This window comes from Mesoplodon mirus (genome assembly GCF_964341445.2).
Source record: "Mesoplodon mirus genome assembly, chromosome: 15".
NCBI lineage: Eukaryota > Metazoa > Chordata > Mammalia > Artiodactyla > Ziphiidae > Mesoplodon > Mesoplodon mirus.
This window is the reverse complement of record NC_138991.1, coordinates 55,993,396-56,008,527: the sequence shown is the minus strand read 5'-3', so window position 1 is coordinate 56,008,527 and position 15,132 is coordinate 55,993,396. Positions and strand designations below refer to the sequence as shown.

Genomic DNA, 15,132 nt, shown 5'->3' with positions numbered 1-15,132 from the left:
AAACTACTGCCTTACCTAAGGTCATGAGGATTTACTCCTGTGTTTTCTTTTAAGCGTTTACATTTAGGTGTAGGATCCCATTTTTATTTTCCATTAGTTGGAGACTGTCTTTTCCCACTGAATTGTCTTGGCACCCTTGTCAAAAATCAGCTGAGCATAAACCTAAGGGATTTCCGGATTCTCTATTCCATTCCATTGGTCTATATGTCTGGTTCTTTTTCTAGTCCCTTCCTACGATCTCCATTAGCACTTCCTTCTAAAAGCATATTCTACATTTAAAACACTTGACAGACATCAAGAGAAGTTCCCTAACTCCTGGGTCCGCCTCCTTGCAGCCAAACTGTGCCCCTGTATCAAAATTCTGAGGATGCCACTAACTAGACTAGGGCATCTCTTAAAGGGCAAAGCTGTGTTTTGTGTATTAGTTCTTCAAATCTAGTACCTTGGCAGTTTGAAGAAACTTAATGGTTAAAGGGTATGTGGGTAAGTGGCTGGCTGAGTGAATGAAATAAAAACTTGGTAGCTCAACAGCTGAGTTCAACAGTTTTTGAGACTGTAAGGTTGAGTACACGGGAGGAATAGATTTTGAGGGAAATCTGTAATGAAAAGTTGATTGTTTGATTCACACAAGCTAACATCTTTTAGATAGCTAAGAGCCATCTTTTTAGGTGAGTCAAAATCATACATATGCCCTATTTCCTGTAGCTTCAAGTATAGAAAATGCCCCGAGTTATACAAACAAGGATTAATCCTTTTAAGATACTGTTAACTAAGATGTAGAATCTGGGATTAAATATATCCACCTAAATAATTTGCTATTTTCTCTCTCCAGGACCATTATACAGAAATCACTATAACCAAAATTTTATTTGTGGTCTTTTATCACATGCATTCATTCCTTTAAGATCCAAGCAACGATGAGGGCTTCTCGCAGTTCGTAAAGTCCTAATTGGGAATCTTGGCACTGTGACTACTAACACACTAATTGCAGGCAAGGAAAACATAGCAAATTTAAGAGATAAAAATGCAGGTAGTGCAGAACCTTCAAATATTTAATTAAATGGCAAAAGACTTCTTTGCTAATTAAACCCTAAACACCCATGAACTGAAGTACATCAAGTGTTTTTGGTCTGGTGACAAGACAATATGACTTAGCAATTTCTTTGTACTTGCATTCAAATATTTCTCAAGACTGAAATAAAATGTAACCTTTATTAAACACTTGGACAGTCTTAAATACATTCAAGGCATTTAAAATATTAAATTTTCCATGCTTATTACAGTTCCTAAAAAACAAATTAACTAAGATTCAATATTTCTTCAGAACAAAAACGTGGCAAATTTCTCCCACCAGATCTGGTTTTGTCCATTAAATCTCTATGGCATGGAGGATGAATCCAGATAACCCAGTGTTGACTTCCACTGAAACATAAGCCAAATACTCAACCTCTTATTCCGCAAAACAACGTAATTTACTGCACAGATTTCCAGTACTCCTCTTGGCCCCTGGATAGGCCATTATTGGCTCCCAGCCCTCACAGCCATGAGGTAAGGTGCCCCCCAAACCTCTTAAGCCTTGGAAATCTAGCACCATGATTTGAACGTTTTCATTACAATTCAGAATTATCTCTAACTCAACTGTGGCCTTCAATTGTCAAAAAACTATCATCCTGCTCAAAAAACTTAAATAAATCTGCTCTTTTCAACATAGAGAACTATGAGAATTTCTACAGAGGGAAACTAGATGCACAGTGGAACAGGAAGGTAAACATCTGCATCGTATTCAACAGGGACTAAGCTACAGGCCAAAGAACGACTGGGTGTTGCAAAATCTTTAGCTGGCTAGAGGATGGCATTAAAACACCATACAGCTAACCCCAGAAAACTGTCATGGAGAGCACAGACTATATGATTAGGTAGGTAAGTTTGCCCTAAGCAAAGCAGTAGACTTAAATCTTCATCTTTGAATAAGTTACGTTTCTATGGTAAACAAATTAATTACACTAAACCCCTACATTAAATGTAGTATACTCACTTTTAGAAGCCTAAAAGGACAGTGGAATGAAAAACAAATTATTTTGTATTTCAGAGGCTTTCATGATTTAAAAAGCTGTCTCAACTCCTTGACTTGCTGGAGAACCACCTGAAGCTTTGATTCCTTTAGTCGTTATGTTCATGAACCGTAATTACCTTTGAAAGCATGACTCACTTTGGCCTTTCCTATACTACACTGACTGTGTCACTTACTATTAGAGATGTGTACCCCAATTCAAATGCAGCAAAAGGCCGAGTACCTGAAAAGTCACTTACTGCCTCAGGATATATTTGACAATGACCCAAAGTTTAAGAGTCTATTCTCCCAAGCTTCCTACCCTAGAGCTGTCAGGTAAAAAGTAAGTCTGTTTAGGGTGAGGAATCTGGAGGAAGATGGAAAGTCTTATGGAAGACAAATATTTTCTTGCCTCCAGCGTTCAGGATTCGATCCAGTGCCTCTGTGAATGACTCCATGTTAATTTCCCCCAACAAATGTACGCTCAGTGATCTGCAACCTTGGCTGATCACCATCTGGGTCCTGGAATCGATTATGTTAATTTTGATTCTAAGGTCTTTTCTAAGACCCATCTCAGCATGAGGGCCACGGCTGACTTGCATGCAGTGAGCCCATCAGTGGCCTGCAAACAAGCTTTGGATGTTTGCACAGATTACTGTGATGGAGCCGTCATGTGAACAAATGGCTTAAAGCAGATGAGGAAAAGGGTCACATCATAGGCATTCAAGTAAAACCAACAAGACACGGGATGCCAATTTTATACTGAGAAGCAAATGTTAACTTTAATAATAAAAAACACAACCACAGAGAAGCACTGTATTTTCCCTCTACTGCATTAGCAAATACACAGAAGAGCAATGAAATAAATGGATTTACTTCAAACTACTGGTTCTTACACCCATGAACATGTATCAGAATTATGTGTGGAGGTTTCAAAAACTATTTAAGTCTAGGCCTCACTCAGCGGTTGCAACAGGGGTCAGGACCTAGGTATTTTTTACAAGCTCTTTAGATAGCTCTGATGAGTTGCCTGCTGGTTGAGTCTCTGATTTTAGGTTGACTGGGGTACTCTGGGATTTTTGGGCCACTGTTTGGGGGTACGGGGAGCTTTTTTCGCAGATTTACTAGCAGTGGTGAAGAACTTGGCCTCTGGCTTTTTAGGAGTCTGTCTTGGGTCTTTTTTCCCCAGTGAAGAGGTTCTTTCTTTCTCCAACTCTTCTTTGATTCTTGCCTTCTTCCCTGGGCCTTTACCTGGAGTCTTGGGCTCCGTAGCTGTTGGGGTCTCCAAAGCTGGGGAGGCCTTTCTCTTCTTCCCATGAGGTGTGTTGGGACCAGGACTCTTCTTTGGAGACTTCTTTCCTGCAGCACCTTTTTGTGTCTAAGAAAAAGAAAAAAGTGGGTGTGGTGTGGGACAGACAACTGATGATGTGACTCTAAGAGTCACTGTTCTTAAAATTTAGGGAACCCCTAAGAGGGAAACTGCAGCACGATGAATGAGGAATGGCTTTTTCCTCCTGCCTCAAAATCATTTTGAAAGGCAGCTGTACTCCACTATTAATGACTGTAAAAAGGACCCTGGCACCTCCCTGGTCTAACCATCTTTCCTTATGGCTGGGGCTAAGGGCTCCTAGAAGCACTGGGAGCACAGTGGGAAGACCTGTGACCTAATCCTGACTCTTCTTCACCTCCAGTTGTGAATTCCTCACATGTGGGTTAGGGCAGGGGGTTCTGAAACAGTGTGTGTGAAAACCAACTGGGGTGCCTGTTAGCAAAAGGGGGGACCGTGTTCCAGACTGGAAATCCTGGATTTCTCAAGCACCCCAGATGATGTGGCTGATGATCCAAGGACAACAATCCAGCAATGGACTCTGTCCCACACAGAAAGAGGTTATATAGACAAAACGACCAACAAAACTTTGTTTTTGAGTTAACGTAAAACAGATGGAAATTTTGAAAAACACTGAAAATATAAAAAACAAACCTCTCTAATAACTCTACCACACAATATTAATGTTATTCACTACCTTTTCCCCATGAGTATGTATTTAAAAGCCGAGTATTATGCTCTTTCCCCAACTATCTCATTAGTAGTTCCTAAGCACTATAAACTCGTACTAAACATTATCTTGAATAACTTTATAAAAACTACTGTAAGGGTACATAGCATTTTCTCATTTTTGCTTCTACAGTGAACAATGCTGAAACTTTCATATCTTTCCCCTGATCAAATTTCCTAGATGGGTTCAAAGGGCATACACACTTCTACACTCTTTTTTAGGCCTTGCCTCATCGCTTGTGGGATCTTAGTTCCCTGACCAGGGATCAAACTGCGGGCCCTGGCAGTGAAAGCGCTGAGTCCTAACCACTGGACGGCCAGGGAACACCCAACACTTCTACACTCCTGATGCGTATCACCCACCCAGGAAGCTATGCTTTGCACTCTTTAATTTCCAACACATTACCTGCCAGTCCTATATAACAAATATAGCTTACTTTTTCTAGAAACAATTATACTGCCTACAGTTAATATAGTGATCAACATTAATTTCAAGTATATTAAAAAAAAAACCTCACTAGCAGTTTGGGGACACTGTAAAAGGAATATTTCACTAGCAGAGGAAAATTATAACTTCGTTGAAGATGTTAAGGATTACTGTGAGGAAAAAATCCATAATAGGTAAAGTGCAGTAACAGCCCTGGGTTGACCCTAATGGGCTGTGCCAAGGGGCCACGAGTCTCATGCACACATGGTGAGGGCAGCCCTCTACTCTTAGGGACCCATTTCTCCCCTTATTTTCAAGAGGTCTCCCCCCAATATTTGGATAGATACTATGAGTATGAGCAAAAACATTATCAAAATGGGAATTCCCTGGCGGTCCTGTGGTTAGGACTCGGCGCTTTCACTGCCATGGGTCTGCGGTCGACCCCTGGTTGGGGAAACTAAGATCCCGCAAGCCTCGTGGTGCGGCCAAACAAATCGAAAACAAAAAAAACCATTATAAAAGCACCCCAAAATTAAAAAACTCAGTTCCTTTAAATCACCTCCTCTGAAACCCATGAAGTCAGATTTCTGTAAGAACCATGCAGGGTGGGGTGTCTGAAAGGTTTCAGAGGCAGAATCTAGCACCCAAGTTTCCCTTGGTAAATTTTCTGTAACGAATTATGTGGTGACTGAGGACTCACCTTCAGAAACTGAACCTGCTTTTCAAAACCACTGGCAATGTTTTTTAGAATTATTATTATGGCCGAGTCTCCCTTGATCCCAAGGTACACAAAAGGCTGTGCTGACTACACATCGCTTCACTTTTTAAGAGGGGGATAGAGTCAGTCAGGGGTTCTTGGGATTTACCCTAGTATTTTTCATCCATGACTTCATAATCTCTGGTAGAACAGATTTCTATAAACGATGCCTCCCAGCTGCATAGCACTCCCCGTCCCTCACCAAGTGCCTGCCTGGCACACAGAGCCCCGGAATCCGTCCATGATGGATATTAAATATTAATGAAAATACCTCTACGCTTCTTGCAGCTGGAGTTTCCTTCACTGGTACCAGCAGTGGGATTTCATCTTCAGACTCGTCTTGAGCTTTACGGGGGGCGCTCACCCCACTGGTCTCCTTCTGGGGTCCAGGGTCCTGGGCTGGAGCACCACCAGTTTTGGGGGCCGGTGCATCTGTAGTCGGGGCTGGTGCAGCCTTTCCAGCCTGTTTCATAAGCTTGTTGTTTCCTTTCTTCTCCTGCTGTTTTTTAAGACGTTCTTTCTTCTTTTGGCTTTTCTTTGCTACCTACCCCCCCACCCCAAAAAAACAAGCATAATTTTAATGGAGGACTCTTTTGTTGGTAAATAAATGGCACAGACTTAGCATGTGCAGTCAGGTCATCCATAAGATCCCTGAAAGGGTCTTGACCTGTACAAGATCCAAGCACATGAGTCCCATTGCCAGCACTTGAACCCCAACTCTGCTTTGTCTCAGAGTCTCAGCCAAAGATGCATTTTATGTGGTAAATTATATTCAGAATCTGGGTATCTAAAGTGTGCAGTCACCAGCTGTGTGGAAGTCAACCTCATTTAAAGGCGAGTTACGAATAATCCAGAATTGTACAGTATGTGATGTGTTGAACTTCCATATATGCAGGTTCCACATCTGCAGATTCAACCAAATGTGAATCAAAAATATTCAAGGGGGCTTCCCTGGTGATGCAGTGGTTGAGAGTCTGCCTGTCGATACAAGGGACATGGGTTCGTGCCCCGGTCCGGGAGGATCCCACATGCCGCGGAGCGGCTGGGCCCGTGAGCCATGGCCGCTGAGCCTGCGCGTCCGGAGCCTGTGCTCCGCAACGGGAGAGGCCACAAAAGTGAGAGGTCCGCGTACCACAAAAAAAAAAAAAAAAAAATTCAAGGGGAAAAAAAAAATTCCAGAAAGTAAAACTTAAATTTGCTGCAGTCTGACAACTATTTACATAGCACTCACATTGTATTAGGCATAAGTAATCTAAAGATGATTTAAAGGGGGTCCAGTGGTTAAGACTCTGTGCTCCTGGGAGTGCTAGGGGCCCAGGTTCGATCCTTGGTTGGGGAACTAGATCCCGGATGCTGCAACTAAAGATCCCACACGAGGCAATGGAGATCCCGCGTGCCGCAATTAAGACCCAGAGCAGCTAGACAGCTAGCTGGCTAAATACATAGATAAATAAATAAATATTAAGGAAAAAAAAGATGATTTAAAGGATGCCAGAGCATGTGGTGCAGTTTATGTGCAAATACTATGCTGCCTTATATAAGGGACTTTAGCACCCACAAATTTTGGCATCCTTGGGGGGGATCCCGGAACTAATGCCCCCATGCATGAGATGGGTGACTGTACATTTCCATGAAGCTGCTACAAAAACGAAAAACCCTAATATTTTTTTTCTGCCTGAGTTTGTGGTTGTGAGTTAACACAGTAGCAAGTTTACATAGCTAGAGGTCCATTATCCTTACCACAGCGTACTGTTAGATAACATCTATAACTGTGACAAAATTCTATTTTTTTTTTTTTTTTTTTTTTTTTTTTTTTTTTTCTTTTTTTTGCGGTATGCGGGCCTCTCACTGTTGTGGCCTCTCCCGTCGCGGAGCACAGGCTCCGGACGCGCCGGCCCAGCGGCCGTGGCTCACGGGCCCAGCCGCTCCGCGGCATATGGGATCCTCCCAGACCGGGGCACGAACCCGTATCCCCTGCATCGGCAGGCGGACTCTCAACCACTGCGCCACCAGGGAGGCCCCAAAATTCTATTTTAACCAGCAATTCCAACATTGTCACAAAGCCCTCAACTGAATCTGACAAACAGCAAAAAATTCAGACTTCTTGTTTCCAGTAACAGCAGTTTATGTTATTTTGGATTATGAAAACAAGTAAAAAGTAGGGTAAACTATTAACAACTTTTTTCATATAAGCACTGATGAGCTGATTACACTGGAAGAAACGTTTGCCCCGAGAGTACTTGCTGAACCCTAACTGTTAACAGCCGTTACGACTGGGCACAGGAGGGCAGGGGTGTGAAGTGGAGAAAGCAAATCCTCATGTCCATACCAGGCAGGGACTCTAAGTAAAAACCTTGTTACAATAAGCTGGGACCCCAATGAGTCGGACCCTCAGGGTAGAGATGAACGGGGGGCAGGGCCATGAGGATTTGTCACCGTGGGTGGATTTGAATCATTCAGGGAACCTCAAGCCTTGAATGTGCTTTTAGGTGCTTCTGGGCTGAGAGTGCCCCAAGGTGCCTGGCTGCCATAAGTCTAAATCCTCTCGGGAAAAATCTTCATCCCACCCCTCAAGTTAGTTCTACAAATAATTTTCCAAATGGACTATCCACGATACAGTCCACAATAACTAAGTACATAGGAACCAGCAGGTAGAGACAACCCGCTGCATCACCAAGACGGCTAACAGTTTAAGTTATCAGACAATAAAGCAACTATGCTTAATGTGTTCTAAGAATTAAGACAAACTGGAAGACTATTTAGATAATAGGAAACCAAAAAAAGGTAACGATAATTTGAAAAAGAACAAAACACAGAACTTCTAGAAGACAAAAAATTAAAAGACTGAGTCTAAAAACTCATTGGACACATGGATGAACATGGCTGGAGAAAGACCAAATAAACTAGGAGATTGGTCCAGCCAACAGCAAAAAGTTCCATTTTCTCTCATGCGGCTTTCTGCAATATTACCAGCAGCACTGATAACCTACAAACCAAAACCAAGAGGTTATGTCAGCCTCATACGATCTTAAATTTCGCCCATAAATAACCATGTACGAATGCTGAATAGACTCGATTTCAGTTTTCCTCTTCCTCTCAGCTCCTCTTGCCACTGCACAGGCCCCTTCTGAGCCTTTGTTCTCTCTTCCTGGGCTGTAAGCCTTGATTAAGCCTGCCTGGGATGTGAACTTCTACTAACCTTTTTCTTCTGACTTTGTGCACGTAGTCTCCTGGCTTCACCACGACTGCTGACAAATGAAGAAAAGACAGGCAGGGAAACCGATCTCTCAGTCTTCACGTACAAGAGCTTCACGCTCTCCCACTTCTGAAACAGAGAGAAGAGCAACATCATCTGTAGGTGTTTTGTTCCTTTAAATGAACGGCCAACGGAAGCATCTGCGAGACCATACCTCCGGCAGTTTCTGTGAAAGCCCTTTTGTGACGGCAACAACGTTTTCGACGATGTGCTGAACTTGCATCCCAGTGTGACCGATGCGGATGGTACTGAAATTTAATAAAGCATTAGACACAGAGAGCTGAAAAAATAACTTGGTTTTCAAAATAAAGCATAAGCAGGTATGTGAGAAATACAAATACACAATCCTAAAAAAATTTTTTTTAATGTAAAATCATTGAAATCTTTAGGTTCTCAATTTATTTTAAAGGAAGATGATCATCCTTCATGTTCTAGAAATGCCCTCCTCCTAAAATATGCCCTACCATCAAGAGGTGATTGAGGAGCCGGCACCTAACCATGTGAGGCTGGGAGGGGCAGTGGGGAGGCCCAAAGGGAGTTCCACCTTCATTCTGGAAAACACAGGTCACTGAGTCAGCCCTCAAGCTTTCCTGAGGGCAATTACCCCCAGCAGCGGCTGTTCTGAAAAGGACTACCCCCAGGAGGACTGCTTGCTACCTTTATAGCTCCACTGCCCTGACACAGTGGCCACCTCTAAAATGAACAGTTGCTCATGTAATGGCGTCTTCTGGCCAAGAGCAAAACGATCCCCTCAGCTGAAGCAGAGGGCAGCCGCAAGCCAACGGGGAAGCCCAGAAGTGCCCACTGCTCAGCCACTGGGTCCGCTGGTCCTGGCAGCCCCCACTCTCCCTACCATGGGAGCTGAAAGGCAGGCTGGCTGTTTGCAGGATGAGTGCAGAATGAGGATGAGACGGGCTGATGCTCCCACCTCCCTCCAGCCAAAGACAGGGCTCTGCCCATTCTGTGTGCCCACTGTCACTGACCTGCAAGTACACCCTGAACCAGACTAATTCTCCTGTTTTCCTGAACATCTAAAGGTGCCCTGTACAGGGACTTCCCTGGTGGTCCAGTGGTTAGGACTCCATGCTCACAATGCAGGGGGTGCGGGTTCAATCCCTGGTTGGGGAACTAAGATCCCACATGCTGCGTGGCACATCCAAAAACTTAAAAAAAAAAAAGGGTGCGCATCCAGTACAGTAAAAATCAGCAGACGTGCCTTTTAAAATTTAAGTTAGTTAAAATCAGGTAAAGTTAGAGATTCAGATCCTCAGCTATCGAAGCCATGTTTCAAGTGCTCAGCAGCCATCTGTGGCTCATTCTTCTGCATGAGACTACACAGCTATAGACCATCTCCACCACTTTGGAAAGTTCTAGGAGGCAGCACTGTTCTAGAGAATTGAATACTTCTAAAGAATGAATTTTAGTTTTAACAGAAGAGTCTGGTTTCATTAATACTATCTTATTTACAAAAGTTTATAAAATCATTATTAAATATAAAATGAAACAGAGGCACACCTTAACGCCTTTTACCTACCTGCAAGAACCACTTTTAGAGATGTTTAAGACAGTTCCCCCTACACAGTCACTGATCTCTCTGGACAAATTCTTGGCCTGAAGGTTTACAGGTACTGGAACTCTAAAACAATACAAAGGCATTTACAGCAGCACATACACACCCATAAATTTCATGCTACTAAAGTCCGGTCATTGCTGAGAAACTTACTTCTTTCTGTTGTAGAAATGTCTCCCGAGGTGTGAGGGTAAGAGCCGCCTAATTCTGGCGTCCGTAATGAAGAAGTCGAAACTACCCAAGAGGCGGAGCTTAGCTTCATAGGCTTTATATTCCTTTTTTAAAGTTCGGAGTGGGATAATCTAGAAAATGTAAAAACATGAATCTATATACAAAACAGAAACAGACTCACAGACATAGAAAAGAAACTTATGGTTACCAAAGGGAGGGGAGGGACAAATTAGGAGTTTGGGATCAACGGATACAAACTACTATACATAAAATAGATAAGCAACATGGATTTACTGTATAGCACAGGAAACTATATCCAGTATCTTGTAATAACCTATAAGAGAATGTAATCTGCAAAATAAAGAAACAAAAAACCCTGAATCACTATGCTGTACACCTGAAACTAACAATATTGTAGACCAACTATCCTTTGATAAAAAAGAGAGAGAGAGGAAGAAAAAGGTATAAAAACAAAAAATTAAGAACCTGAACAAGAAGAAGAACACTGGAGCAATTTGTATTTGTATTTTAAAATGCCCTGGGGTCACAGTTTAGTGAACATGTGAGTATCTAAAACAGCACAGGCACAGGGGAAAATGAGTCGGGACCCTCAGCTAAAGAAACCGAACCAATGACTACAAAAAGGGGGAGGGGTGCCAAGTCAGAGGCAAACCCAGGATGCTCTGGAAGGAGAGAGAAGTGACACAACGGAGCAGCGTTCTGTAAAATCTTCAAGATATAATCATTACTGATGCATGTGTTGAGCTTTTAGGTCAACAAACCTCAACAGCCCATCCATCACAGGGAAGAGGGAATATGCCCTACTTAAAGCCAATGAGAATTAAATTAAAAAGAGAAAATTAAGTTAAAAATTAAATTCCTAGGAGAGAAACATGTACCAGGTAACATAGGAATGTATTACTTGCCACTTCAATTGAATCCAATCTTTTAGTTGTCTTGAAAATATTAATCTGCTCCCTACCTGAGAAACGTCTTTTCCCATAACAGATTTTATTGAACACAATAGATCTAAAATACCATATTTAACTGTAATTTATAGAAATTATTTTATATTCTTTTTCCATATTAAATCCTTAAGATCCAGTATTTGTGTTACATCTTAATTCTGACTAGCCACGTATCAAGTGCTTAATGCCATGTGTGGCTAGCTGCTACCATGATGGACAGCTTAGCATTGGTCAGTTACAGCTATTCATTACCTGAGAAATGGTTTTAACTCCATGCTTGTTCAAAAGCTTCTTATAAAAACGTTCTGTCTGTTCGGGAGTTAAATTACGTTCATCTTTGGTAAATAAACAGATATCTGCTAAATCTGATCGAATACTATGAGGCAAGGACCTGCAAAATACATGAGAAGGAACCAAGGAATAAAGCATTATAACTGATAACATGTATGTTTTTATCCCAGAGAATACACAATAAATTCACTGTCATTTCAATAAACTTCATTCACACTTTTTAAGCAAATAAACTACTGAGAACATTTAAAAATATATCTAGTTTTCAGTGGTACAGAGGAGAGATTTAACATCCAAATACTAAATCACCACAAATGATCTGCAGGCCGAAACATCAACTAATATTTGGGATACAATTAAGACTTAAAATATAATCAAAGATACTCAAAATAGTGCACATGTAATTATTATTATTTTACGTGTTGCTATATAGGCACACATACTACCACGTGGTAGAATAATCTAGCTCCATCAGGACAGTTCTGATTCAGAACTCTACCTTGCAGAAACCCCTGGGCTCCATAAACATAACTCTCAAGTCCAGACAGAAAATGGAGCAAACCTACAGGGACCAGCAAACATGAATTATGTTGAGTCTCAAAAAGGTTTAGTTCACTTCTTACGCCTACATGTTCTGAGGAAACATTTCCTCAGTTTAAGAAGAGAGCAATCCACAGTAGCAGGACCTGGCAAACGAGATGGCAAGTGGCAGAAATCACCAAGAGGTGAGCAGTTGGAAAAACACCGCGGAGAAAGTTAAGGGCTTTCCAGAAGCAAAAACCCGCCTGGGCAGAGGTATGGAATAAAGAACGCACCCAGATACATAAAGCAATAACTAAGGCAATCTGGCTGGGGCGGTTTGTGAGGATGAGTTAAGAGAGAGTCTGAGGGTCAAAAGGGTCTTTCCAATTTGTAGTCATTCTTAACCCCTATCGCCCACCTTTATGGGGAAAAGAAAAAGAAGCTATCCCACACACTGCTTTCTATAGCACAGCTGGCTTTTTAACACCCAGGAAATGAGAGACTCCACAGAGAGGCAGGGTTACCCAACAGAATATAGGACATCCAGTTAAATCTGAACCATTTTTTAAGTATAATTATGTCCCCAACATTACATGGGACCTACTTATCTAAAAAATTGCTTGTATTTTTATTTGCTAAATCTGGCAACTCTGCAGAGAGGGCATCTCTCACCTACGAGTCCTAGCAATAAGAATGTGCAATCACCATGGGATTTTTTTCTCTTAGGAAATCACTGCCAAATTTTTAATTGTCTCTGTATAAAGGAGTGAGTTCAGGACCTCAGGAATTTTAGCTTGCAACTAGCTTGACATGGAAAGATAACAGATTCTATGAAAATATGAAAGCTGTTTCATTTATTCTAACCTCTGTCTTCTCAAAAACCAGGTTTTCAGATTCAATAGAACACCTTAGGTCAAACTGTCCACCAAACATCCAGAAAACTGGTGACATTTCTAGAAAACTTAAGCACATCTGAAATCCTAGAAAACTTAAGAATGTCTGAAGACCTATGGTTTTGGGCGGGTACAATTATTTCAACTCAAGATATCCTGAGTTTGCAAAGTTTCCACCAGAAACTAAGCTGCCGATTGTTAAAGTTCCACGGAATGGCCAAGCAGATAAAAAGAGCAAAGGTAGAAAATCAGAACTTACAATCTGACCCTCAGTTCTTTACTTGGAATTTTCCATAATACCACCATTAAAAAGAAATTTTCATGCTCATTCAAAAGCAATCCATTTGCGTTTTTCCTGGATCTGGAATGTGCCAACAGAGCTTCTACTGCCTTTTTAATCTGCAAGGTGGAGATACACAAATAAATTACATCTCAATCGAATTTAAAACTTGCCCCTGCCCCAGAATTGGTCCCTGATGAATTTCTATTTTAGCAGGTAACCCCCACAACCGTATCCATTAGAATCTTGCAATTTGTAATCAGAGGAATGTAGCCACCTAAGTATTCGCTAATAGCATCGTCTACAGAGACGAGCCTCTTGTATATATAACATTGAGACAGAGGGAACGTGCTTCCCCTGCCCTGGATGATGAAGGCAGTAATACCAGTAAGAGCGCAATACACCTGCATCTAGTATTTCCTGAGCGCTTACTATGTGCCAGGCTCCCTGGCTACCGCGCTTTAGGTGCATCACCTCCTCTCAGAGCCCATTGTAAATACGAAGTTACTGAGGCTGGTAAAAATCAAGCGACTTGGCCAAAGTCAAAGGCAGGGAAGCACAGCCAGGTGGACCTCACCCCAGGACCCCAAGTTATACCTGCAATCCAACTCAAGATAAGGGACTTCCCTGGTGGTCCAGTGGTTAGGACTCCGCGCTTCCACCGCAGGGGGCACAGGTTCGATCCCTGGTCGGGGAACTAGAAACCCGCAGGCCGCGCGGAGCGGCCAAAACAAAAAAAAAATCCAACTCAAGAGAGCCAGGCCGCAGGGCTGGAGGAGGCGGGCGCCTACCCGCGAGTACAAAGCAGCGGGTGAGCCGAGGGCACCGCGAACGAGCGACCCTCCCAAAGCTCCGGAGGCGCCCACACCGGCGCGGAGCCCGCATTCCGCACCCGCGCCTCCCAAGGCCACGGCCATCCCGCTTCCGAACGCCCCTCCCCAGAGGCCACTCACCTGCTCTTCGTCCAGCTGCTCCAGGCCGGCCGGGGTCGCTGGAGTCGAAGCTGAAGTTCCGATTGAGGTTGACGGTGGGGTAGAGGCCGAGGCCTCCATTTCGCGTTCACCTCGTGGAGACGCGTATCCAGATCCCAGGAGCTGCTTCCGGAGGCGCACGCGCGAAACCAGGCCCGTAGCCGGAAGTCGGGGGCGGGGACTAGACCCTCGCGTCACTTCCGGGAGCGCGGGGTCGAGTTCCTGGGCGTTGCGGCGTCGGAGTTTGGCGGGCGCGAGCAAACTGAGGTAGGTATTCGCCTCGCCTGTGGTCTGTCACTTCCCAGAGGGATTGCCTCTCTTTCTCTTCTGCTCCCGGTGTCTGTGAGGCGCGGGGAGCAGCCTGGCGACATCTCGCTCTCACTCTTCCACGGAAGAAATCGAGCGCCCGGAGGCGGGAGATGAGGCCTGTCCGCCCACCCGGTGGGGCCACCTGCTGTCAGTGGACCCCCCCCCCCCGACTTTAGGCTGGCGGCGTGGGGCGTGAGGAGCGCGGGGAGTGCGGCCTCATCACCCACCTGCCGGGTGACCTTGGGCGAACCTAGCCACAGTCCCCGCCACGGCCAGGGTGGCGGGCCCCTCCCCGCTGGCTGGTGAAGATTCCGTGGCCTCGTGCGCGGGAAACACCAGGCGCGTCGTTAAGCGGTGTGGAGCCCGAGCGGTGAGCCGGAGCCAGTCTCCTGAGCTTCGGGGCTCACAGAGGCGGGAGGTAAGAGCATGTACACGTAAAGGTGCAGGCTGGAGAACGGGAGGAAGCCTCCCTTCCTCCCCATGGCCCCAGAGGTGACCACTGTTACCTGTTTCTCCTGGAATCTTCCAGGGATGTTCTAGGCATGTTTAGGAAATACTTACACTTTTTTCTCTTTAGCGATGGCTGCGTTTCAATTTTCTTTTCTTTTCTT

At 43.8% G+C, this 15,132-nt stretch overlaps 1 protein-coding gene across 1 annotated transcript; it reads right to left on the bottom strand.

The window, feature by feature from the left end:
• Window positions 1–1,193: 1,193 nt before the first annotated feature.
• Window positions 1,194–14,355, bottom strand: RSL1D1 (ribosomal L1 domain containing 1). Its single transcript, XM_082645484.1, has 9 exons — window positions 14,195–14,355; window positions 13,221–13,360; window positions 11,508–11,646; window positions 10,270–10,418; window positions 10,081–10,182; window positions 8,701–8,794; window positions 8,490–8,615; window positions 5,562–5,834; window positions 1,194–3,428 (listed from the first exon to the last, which is right to left on the bottom strand). The coding sequence occupies exons 1-9, from the start codon at window positions 14,291–14,293 to the stop codon at window positions 3,102–3,104; spliced, it is 1,449 nt and encodes a 482-aa protein (XP_082501610.1). The 5' UTR covers window positions 14,294–14,355; the 3' UTR covers window positions 1,194–3,101.
• Between the last annotated feature and the right edge of the window lie 777 nt (window positions 14,356–15,132).